General features: G+C 35.3%; 1 protein-coding gene across 5 annotated transcripts in view; it reads right to left on the bottom strand.

Moving 5' to 3' along the window:
• Positions 1–278: 278 nt before the first annotated feature.
• The window catches only part of CEP83 (centrosomal protein 83), a 123,596-nt gene continuing 112,634 nt past the window's right edge, over positions 279–11,240 (bottom strand). For all 5 annotated transcript variants that reach the window (XM_040491225.1, XM_040491224.1, XM_040491223.1 and 2 more), the window contains 3 exons: positions 4,904–5,007; positions 1,769–1,958; positions 279–819 (listed from right to left, as the gene is read on the bottom strand). In XM_040491225.1, coding sequence (XP_040347159.1) covers positions 715–819; positions 1,769–1,958; positions 4,904–5,007 — 399 coding nt within the window. In that variant the 3' untranslated portion in view covers positions 279–714. The remainder of the gene's footprint in view (positions 820–1,768; positions 1,959–4,903; positions 5,008–11,240) is intronic.

The raw sequence follows: 11,240 nt of genomic DNA, 5'->3' as shown, positions 1-11,240 counted from the left end.
AGTTCTTTAATTATATGCACACAGCTTTTAGAATGGTAGCATTGTATATTTACACGTCTTAACGTTTGTTTGCTTTTTTTTTTTTTTTTTTTGAGAGAGAGAATCCCAAGCGGGCTCCACACTGTTACTACAGAGCCCAATGAAGAGCTCGAACTCACTAACAGTGAGATCACGACCCAAGCTGAAATCAAGAGTTGGACGCTTAACTGACAGAGCCACCAAGGCGTCCCGAAGTTTTGTTTTTTAATGCTGCCTTTAAACTTTTTTCTTTTTTTTCCAGAACGAGGTTTAGACCTCTTGTATACGGTAAACTGCAGAACGTTTACTGCCCGTTACTGCCAAGCATCTCAAAGTGGCAGAAGGAATCAAACATGGGCATATTCCAGGTAAAATGCCAAAAAAAAAAAAAAAATTCAACAAGTGAAATTAATAAAATAATTTAACAACTTGATTCTCTAATTTTTTTTTTCTTTTCTAACATTCTCAAAAGAGTTGTCAATAAACATCTCTGAAGGGGTTTTAATGTTTCACTTATCCTGGGTATAATCCTAAAGTCCTGACACTGATGCAATGTATCATGTAGCTGGTACCTTTTCTTGAGGCACAAATGTTCTGGCAAACAGGAATACAGTATCTAAATGCCACATACGTTAAAACTTCAAGCTTTATTGAGTCACAGTGATTTCATCCCTTTTGATCTTTTTTCCATGAACATCATTCCCCAGGAGATCCAAGTTCCTCTAGTTGCTTCCTTTGTGTTGTTTCTAGTTCTTCTAGTCTTTTGCGAAGTAGAGAGAGTTCCCTTTGATGCTGTTCCTCCTTAAAAGCACCAAAAATGAAAAACAAACAAAACAAAACAAAAAAACCAGAAAAATAGCTGGAAAAAGAACTGTTAGGCAACAGCCTCGGTGCCTCTTTTACTCAGGCCCTAGAAGATCTGGCAAGGAAAGGATAACCATTTCAGCAATCTAAGAACACAGCAGTATGGGCTAGACTACTAACTAGTCCTTGTTTCTCTCCCACCTCAGGCTCTAGCCTTAAGCAAAACACAAAGTCTGTTCTCCTATCTAGGTGTAAAACTCACCAGGGAGTAAATTAGAAGAATACCAATTCAGGGCCCAGGCATACTCACTTGCCTACTTTCTAACAAGGCTGGAGTTTAATAGCAATTCATTATAAATAAAGCACTTGGTCTGAGATTCAATTCAGTGACTAAAATCTTTGGTGCTTACAATATTATCAAATATAATTACTTATTAACAGTTCATCTTTTGAAAACCATCCAATCAATTTGATTCCTTCACTATCTCAAGGACCTGATACAGTAGAACGAGCCCAGAATTTGGAATCAGATTTATATTTGATAGTCAACTCTGTCACTTATTACCTATGACCTTAGGTAAGTCACTTCCCCTCTGACTCAGCTTCCTTATCTATAAATTGGGAATCATAACACCCTTCCCTCAAAGTATTTTCCATTAGGATTAAATAAAATATCATATGGAAAATGCATAGTGCGGAGTATTAGTAAATGCTTAGTAGTAGTTGAGTGAGTCAAAGACCCTTGGATTAAGTTTTTTCTTTTCAGTTGCCCAGTAGATTTCACTTCTAGCAACATCACTAAAGGATAGAATAGATTCAAATCCACTTTGTTTCTCCCACTAATTTCTATGGTAAAGAAAGATATGAATGTTTAACTCTGAATTTAAACAGGTAAAAATTAACAGAAATGTTAGTGACTTTTTTTCTGTAACATAAATGCTCATACCTGCATATGAGGAGGAAACGACAAGTCCATGCCTGGAACCATGGCTGATGACTGAACACTAAAAGGATTGATGGATGCTGTTGGAGGTATGTTAGGAACCAAAATTAAACTTCGAAATTCATTATGTCTTCTCTGTATGTCCTTTAGTCTTTTTTGAAGCCTTGTATATTCTTCAAATGGAACATTTTGTCTTAAAAAAGAAAGAAAGTGTTTCTGTTCTTTAATACAGTTATACTGTATTGAAAAACAGGATGATTCACAGAATATAATTTTAAATTGGAAGAAAAGGACTTCAAAATTCTAAGATTTATCTGTATATAATACATACATAAAATTCTATTTATCTAGAAAAGTAAACAGAAACATGACATCTTAATCACATGTATAACTGTTGGCATTGCAGGCTATCAATTCATTTTAAAGTTTTACTTGCCAATTAATCAAAGATTAAAAATCTTTTGATACTTTTACTTTCACTTGCACTCCACTCCCCCAACCCATGAATCCTGAAAGTGTGCCTTATTTTACAGAAGGAATCAAATAGGAATAGAGAAAATACTACGTTGAATCTTAGGACATTGCTGTTTTTATAGGTAAAATATGGTCAAATATATGAAATTTCATATTGTTCAACCTAATTTTTAAAACCGTTGCTAATGACAGGGATGAAGCTACCCACTTTAGGGAAAACTATTTGGATAAAAAAGGTAACTTTTCAGGCCTTTACATATCATCACCTTTTTGGACATGAATTTTCTGACCATCAACCACATCAGTAATAAAATATAGTCTTCAAAACCACTCAAAAGTCTAGATGATCTGTGCCATACTCACCCAATCTTGAATTGATAATATTTCAAAATTAATGGTTATAGAAGACGTAGCAAATTGAATTTTGTTTTAGAATGAATTTGGTGGCTTCTTACTTTGGAACACAGTATTATGAAATTGGCATGAACTCCACAGTCTATAAACTTCAGGTGTTCTAAAAAAACAACTGTTCCCATTTGGTAATAATTACACTCAAGAATGTCCAGTGCACATTATAAAACATCAACAGCCAATTTCCATTACAGAAAAGTCTGACACTTTCTAAATGCTGAAAGGCTACCACTAAAATTAGCTGAACTTGTAAAATTTATATTTATTTATTTATTTATTTATTTATTTATTTATTTATTTATTTATTTTTAAAGTTTATTTACTTATTTTGGGAGAGAGACAGAGGGAGGAAGAGAGAGAATCCCAAGCACGTTAGGCACTGTTGGTGCAGAGCCCAACACAGGGCTCAATCCCACAAACTGTGAGATCATGACCTGAGCCAAAACCAAGAGTCAGACACTTAACCGACTGAGCCACCCAGGCACCCCAAAAAGTTTTTATTAACTTCAAATAGGCCCTACAATGCCACTACTACTGAGTCAATAAGGTAAATTGTCTCTGTTTAAAAAACGCTAATTATGCAGATTATTAGCTATGTTTGTAACGTAAATGAAAATCCAGAATTTAGGCTCAATATGTTTTCACACCAAGAAATCAAAAATCTTGATTCACAGTTCTAGCCACATTTGGGAACTATGCAATGTTGCAACTATCTCGTTTCAGTATTAAGAACTCACACCACTCCTGGCTACCAAAGCCAGTGACCTTTCCTATGAGTCCCAACCATAACAAAATGCCTGGCATGTGTTTTGGTTTGAAGGGATATTCAGCCAGAAAAAAATAAATAAATGAATAACAAGGATAATGAACTAGGAATATAACAAAAAGTTTTAGAATTCTTTTAAATGTGGGGAGCCTGAGTGGCTCGGTTAAGCACCCGACTTCAGCTCAGGTCATGATCTCACGGCTTGTGGGTTCAAGCTCTGCATCAGGCTCTGTGCTGACAGCTCAGAACACAGAGCCTGCTTCAGATTCTGTGTCCCTCTCTCGCTCTGCCCCTCCCCTACTCATTCTATGTCTGTCTCCCTCTCTCTCTCTCTCTCTCAAGAATAAACATTAAAAAAGAAAAAGAATTCTTTTAAACATATATATTTTCTTTATTTAGAGAGAGAGAGAGAGAGTGTATGTTAGCAGGGTAAAGGCAGAGAGAGAGGGAGAGAGAATCCCAATTAGGCCCTGTGTGCTGTCAGCATGGAGCCCGATGAGAGGCTTGAACTCACGAACCATGAAATCATGACCTGAGCCAAAACCAAGAGGGTAACCCTCTTGCACTATTGGTGGGAATGCAATCTGGTACAGCCGCTCTAGAAAATAGTGTGGAGGTTCCTCAAAAGATTAAAAATAGCATTACCCTAACGACCCAGCAATAGCACTACTAAGAATTTATACAAAGGATAAAGGACTGCTGATTCATACGTGCACATGTACCCTAGTGTTTACAGCAGCACTTTCAACAATAGCCGAATTATGGAAAGAGCTCAAATGTCCATCAACTGATGAATGGATAAAGAACACATGATATGTATATATAATGGAATACTACTCGGTGATGAAATATAATGAAATCTTGCCACTTGCAACAACATGGATGGAACTGGAAGGTATTATGCTAAGTGTAATAAGTCAGTCAGAGAAAGACATACATCCTATGTTTTCACTCATATGTGGAATTTTAGAAACTTAACACCATAGGGGAAGGGAAGGAAAAATAAGTTACAAACAGAGAGGGAGGCAAACCATAAGAGTTTCTTAAATACAGAGAACAAACAAACTGAGGGTTGATGGGGGTGGGGAGTTGAGAGGGGGAGGCCAAGGAAAATGGAAGATGGGCATTGAGGAGGGTACTTGTTAGGATGAGCACTGGGTGTTGTATGTAAGTGATGAATCATGGGAATCTACTCCCAAAGCCAAGAAGACTACACTGTATACACACTGCATATTAGCTAACTTAATCATTAAAAAAAAAAAAAGCCCAACATTGTTACTCTAGGGAATTGCAAATAAAATGACAATTAGTTACATGTTCAAAAAAAAAAAAAAAAACAAAACAAGAGTCGGATGCTTAACCAACTGAGCCACCTGGGCACCCCTAGACATATAGTTTGAAAGAAAACAAAGTGCATTATACTCAGAATCAAAGCTCTATAATATTAAAGTCACTACATGGGATATGTATTTATACAAACACAGTACCTATTTAACACCTGGTTTTCTGTTTCTAATTCTTCTCTCTTTGCCTCTAAGATTTCTACTTTCTCCTGCAGTCTCTTCAATTTGTTTTCATGAAGGGATTTTCTCTAGAAAAAAAGAAACAATATGGACAAGTACATTAATACAAAATCTCCTATTTGAACAAAATATAGAGAGAATGTTTTACTCAACAAGAAATTTTACTTAGAGATAAGTATTTTCAGTGAATACTAGAAGAAAAAAGATTAATAGATAGGATTCTCATTGAAAATTGCAAAGATAATAAGCTTCAGATGTACAAATATGAATGCCTAACCAGAAAATGCGAATCAATAACTAAACTGCTGCAAATAAAGTATCTAAAAAAGGAAGGAGTCAAATTTTACTAATGAGCTTGCCTGTCTCCTGATAAGGAATCACGAGTTCTTTATTTTCCCCAAAGATATGTGTTTTTAAAAAGAACTAAAAATTAAAAATTAAAAGCATGCTTACCATTGATAAATTGCTACCAAAGCAGCAAAAGATCAGAAAGCTTAGATTATGGATGCGTCTCAGTTTGAAAATATGCCTTTTTAAATATTAAAAAGAAAAAAACTTAAACTTTACATAGGGAAAATTTTCTAATATGGAAAAATCAGTGTATAATGCAAAAGTAGTATATTAAAAAATTATTTTTTCATTTTTGTCAAGAGGCTATTTTTTTTTTTTACAGGAAAATACATATAAATGTTGCAACTCACTTAGTAGCTATAAGACCTTTCAGGTATGCACAGAATGTAAATATAGAGCAAAATGCGAAACCACAAAGCAAATGCTGATACTGTTACCTCATAGGTCAAGAGCATGGCCATACCACAAGTGCCCCTACCCTTCCTCCTTTCAATCTCTATTCCCTTCTGTCCTCTGAAAAGGTAACCAATTTACTTCAAAAGCTAATTTTGCCATTTTTGAACTTCATCTGAACAGAATCATAGTCTTTTTCAACTGTTTTACAAATGGCTTTTCTTTCACTCAGATTGTGAGATTTACTCATGTTATTGCTTACAGGAATAGTTCATTGCCACATGTTGTATTGTACTTACGAATATCACATAGTTTAATATATCTACCCAGTCTACCACTGAGGGCCATCTGAGTTATTTCCAGTTGAGAAATAATACTGCACTGGGCATTCTTTCTCATGCTTCCCATTGCTTGCCATCCTCCAGCACCCTAAAAGGTTGCCTCCTGCCTCCCACTTTCTACCCTGGCAAAGGAACTACTCTTCCGTCCTTAACATAAGTATATACTTATATGTTTACAGGTAGTTTAGGACTCTGTTATCCACCAATCTACCCATATCAAAAAAAAAAAAAAAAAAGCAATCATACTATATACTCTTCTGTATATGGGTTTGTTTGTTCAATATGTTGTCTAATTGACTAAGCCATTGTATTGTATGGCACAGTTATTTTCCATTGTTATGTTGTCATCCATATTATAAATATACAACTTATCCATTCTCTTTTGATGAAAATTAGAGTTGTTTTAATTTTAATTTAATCTGAATAAAGTTTCTATGAACATTCCTAAACATGTTTTTGGTGGATATATGTACTCATTTCTCTTGAGTATATACTCAGGAGTGAGTCACAGCTTTAGTAAATACTGCTAGTTGTTGTTGTTGTTTTTAAATTTTTTTAATGTTTATTTATTTTTGAGACAGAGAGAGACAGAGCATGAGCAGGGGAGGGTCTGAGAGAGAGAGGGAGACAGAGAATCCAAAGCAGGCTCCAGGCTCCAAGCTGTCAGCACAGAGCCCATCGCAGAGCTCGAACTCACGGACCGTGAGATCATGACCTGAGCCGAAGTCAGACACTTAACTGACTGAGTCACCCAGGTACCCTAATACTGCCAGTTTTCTAAAGTGGTTCTATTAATTACATGCCCACCAGCAATATATGATACAGCCACTATGGAAAATAGTAGGGTGATTCCTCAAAAAATTAAAAATAGAACTACCATAGGACCTAGCAACTTATACACAATGGAATATGATTCAGTCATAAAAAAGAAATCTTGTTATCTGTGACAGTATGGATGGACCTTAAAGGCATAATGGCAAGCAGAGAAAGAAAAAATGCTGTATAACCTCACTTATATGGAGAATCTAAACAAACACACAAGCAAATGAACAAGCTCAAAGACATAAAGAAGAACTTGAGGGGCACCTGTGTGGCTCAGTCAGTTGAGCGGCCAACTTCAGCTCAGGTCATGATCTCGGGGTCCATGAGTTCAAGCCCTGCGTCAGGCTCTGTGCTGACAGCTCAGAGCCTGGAACCTGCTTTGGATTCTGTGTAACCCTCTCTCTCTGCCCTTCCCCCACTCATGCTCTGTCTCACTCTGTCTCTCAAAAATAAATAAATGTTAAAACAAATAACAAAAGAAAAAAGAAAAAAAAATTGGTGGTTGCCAAAGGCAGGACACAAGGGGTGGACAAAATGGGTGAAGGAAGTCAGGAGATAAAACCTTTAGTTATAAAGTTCCAGGGATGTAATGTACAGCATGGTAACTATACTGTGTTGTGTATTTGGAAGTTGCTAAAAGAGTAAATCTTAAAAGATCTCATCATGAGGGAAAAAAAGGGCTTTTTTTTTTAACATGTATGGCGATGGATATTAACTAGACTCATTTATTGTGATCATTCCACAATAGATAAAAACATCAAATCATTATGTTGTCCAGCTGAAGTTGACATGTATATGTCAATTATACTTCAAAAAAAAAGGTTGTTAAACGTTGTAATAGCCTAAGAAGGCAAGCATAGCAAAATGGATTCACATGAGTAAATTTAGTTATTATTCATAGAATTGCTAGAAATAATAGGATAACCAAAAAAAATAACTGTTACTTGACCTTTTTTCCAGCAATTTTTAAATTGTACATATTAACAGGTTGATAGATTTGTATTTTTATTCATACACAATTATGTCATCTGTGAATAACAATTTTACTTCCTCCTTTCCAATCTTTATAAATCTTTTATTTCCTTTCCTTGTCTTATTATACTAGCCAGCACCTCCAATAAAATGTTAAAAAAAAAAAAAAATGGTGATAATGAACACACTTGCTTTGTTCCTGAACTTGGATGGGTGGAGGGAAGCATTAAATATTTAATCAATAAGTATGATGTTAGATGTAGGACTTTTATAGGTACAAAAATCCCTTCTATTCCTATTTTAATGAGTTTATCATGAAAGGGTGTTAAATTTTGTCAAATTATTTTTATGTGTCTGTTAAGATCACAATAGTTTTTTTTTTGTTCCATTACAGTGTTGACTTATAGTAATCAATTTTGAATATTAAGCTACCTTACATTCCTAGAATAAACCTTACTTACATTTCATGATATATTACAATTTTTATACATCATGGGATTCAGTTTGTTAATATTTAAGACTTGTATATTTGTTTATGGTATCTCTTTTTTTATAATGGCTATGTTGGGCTCTAACCTTATAAAACAAGTGGGGATGTTTTCCTTTCTTTTCTATTTTCTGGGAAAGTTTGTGTTAAGAATGGTAATATTTCTTCCTTTAGTATGTGGAAGAATTTATCAGTGAAGCCAAATGAGCCAGGCATTTTCCCTGCAGAGGTTTTAAATTAAGGATTCCATTTTCTTTCTTTCTTTCTTTTTTTAATGTTTTATTTTATATTTGAGAGACAGGGAGAGAGAGAGAGAGAGAGAGAGAGAGAGAGAGAGAGAGAGAGAGAACATGAGCAGGGGAGGGGCATAGAGAGGGAGACACAGAATCTGAAGCAGGCTCCAGGCTCTGAGCTGTCAGCACAGAGGCCGATGCAGGACTTGAACTCATGAGTAGTGAGATCATGACCTGAGCCAAAGTTGGACGCTTAACCAACTGAGCCACCCAAGCACCCCAAGGATTCCATTTTCTTAACAGATACTGGACTATTCAGATTACCTAATTCTTCCTATATTGGTTTTGTTAAGATGTTCTTCAAAGAATTTGTTCACTTCATCTAAACTGCACAGGTATTTTTAAAATATTCTTGTTGTTTTACTATCTATAAGAGGGGCTGCCCTGCCTGGCTTAGTCAGTAGAGCATGCAACTCTTGATCTCAGGGTTGTAAATTTAAGCCCCACGTCGTTGAGTGTACAGATTACTTAAAAATACAATCTTAAAAAAAAAAAAGAAAAAGAAATATAGTGATACCCCTTCTCCATTCATCGTATTGTGCATCTGTGTTTACCTGCATACCTACCTATTTTGTGAGCAGTTAGGAAAAAATGAATCTAAGGCTCTATCAATTTTACCAATCTTTTTTTTTTTAAATCAGCTCTTGGCATTTTTAATTTTCTCTATTATATATTTTGTTTCACTGATTTCTGGTAATACCTTGAAGATGATGATGATGATGATGATGATGATGTTCGCAGTTAAATCTATCCACTAAGTTCATAATTCAATTATTGTGTATTAGTTGTAAACCTGCCATTTATTTAACAGTTTTGTTTTCTGGAGGAATTGTCAAGCTTTTTCTGTTGTTTTCTAAGCATATAATTTTAAAGTATGCATCTGATAATTCCATTTCCCAGATTCCCTATGGGGAGTCTGTTTATATTGGTTGTTATTTCTCTTGATTTTCGATGTTATCTTATTTCCTCATGTAGCCGGTATGATGATGATTTATAAATAGTTGGAGCAGCTTTAGGTTTACAGAAAAATTTAACAGGAAGTATAGAGTTCCCACATAGTCCCCCTTTCACAGTTTCCTCTATACTATTAACATCTTACATGGGTGTGGTACATTTATTAAAATTAATGAGCCAATTTTGAAACATTATTATGAACTAAAGTCCACAGTTGACATTAAGTTTCACTCTTTGTGTTGTACAGTTCTACAGGGTTTTTTCCCAAATGCATGATGTCATGTATCCACTATTATGATATTATATTGAGTAGTTTCACAGCCCTACAAAACTTCCTGTTCTCTACCTATTCATCCCTACTCCCACAACCCCTGGCAACCACTGGCATTTTTTTCTGTCTCCATAGTTTTGCCTTTTCCAGAATGTCATATAGTATATAGGAATTATACAGTATATAGTCTTTTCAGACTGGTTTCCTTCATTTAGCAATATGTGCTTAAGATTCTGCCATGTCTTTGCATGGCTTGACAGCTCATTTCTTTTTATCACTAAATAAAAATATCCATTGTATGGATGTAGCACAGTCTTTTTTTTTAATCCATTCATCTACTGAAGAACATCTTGCTTACTTCCAAGTTTCTGTGTTTTTGTGTGTGTGTGAACATAAGTTTTCGACACATTTGAATAAATATCCAGGAGCATGATTACCAGATGGTGTGGTTTGACTAAGTCTACCTTTGTAAGAAACTACCAGAGTGTATTCCAAAATGGCTGTACCATGTTCCGATTCCACACAACGAAGGAGAGCTCCTATTTGTTCCGTATCTTTGCAGGATTTGGTACAGTCAGTGTTTCAGATTTTAGCCATTCTAATAGGTATGTAGTGATATTTTTATTATTTATTATATTTTATTTATTTATGCCTATTTTAAATTTTTTGTTATATATTTAAAAACTGTGGAAATAAAGTCTATAATGTTGTTTTCCCTTAAAGTAGATTTACATTTGTTTCTTGCAGGCAGCTACAAACACTAACAATTTGGGTATATTTAATCTGATTATAAGGACTGACATTATGTAAAGCTACACTTCAATACTTGCAAGGGCCAGGCTATTTTTTCATTCTTAGTCTAAACATAAATCCCTCCCCTTCAGTGTCCCAACCCAAAGCACTAGCATACTTGGATCTGAGATCCTCTCTCCGGCAGATTCTGAATTCCAATTTTTGTTCCCCAAGCTCTGTGAAGTTGTCAAAAGCTTGCTTCACTTCTCAGCCTCTCAACTCCCTCTTCTAGAATCAGCAGTTTCCTCTAAGGAAAAAGTAACCTCACATGCCATGCTCACCTCTCTCAATTTCTCACCTCTCCAGGAGCTTGGCCTCCTAATTCTTCACTGCCTTCCATGGAGATGTTTTTTTTTAAAATACTTTGTCTGATTCTTCTAGTTTTCATATGGAGAGTTGACCCACATATTTCCTAGTTTGTCATTATCAAAAGCATATGCTCCTTTTAGGTATTTTAGTTCAATTAGTAGCATTTTTTTTTAAGTTTATTTATTTTGAGAGAGAGAGCGAGAGTAAAAGTGGGGCAAGGATGGGGAGAGAGAGAGAATCCCAAGCAGGTTCCACACTGACAGTGTGAACACGGAGCTTGAACTCAAGAACTGTGAGATAATGACCTGAGCCAAAA

Source organism: Herpailurus yagouaroundi, unplaced genomic scaffold, assembly GCF_014898765.1.
Source record: "Herpailurus yagouaroundi ecotype Mexico unplaced genomic scaffold, PumYag 182, whole genome shotgun sequence".
In the NCBI taxonomy this organism is placed as follows: domain Eukaryota; kingdom Metazoa; phylum Chordata; class Mammalia; order Carnivora; family Felidae; genus Herpailurus; species Herpailurus yagouaroundi.
Note: the sequence above shows the minus strand (reverse complement) of the source record. Positions and strands in the feature narration are given on the sequence as shown.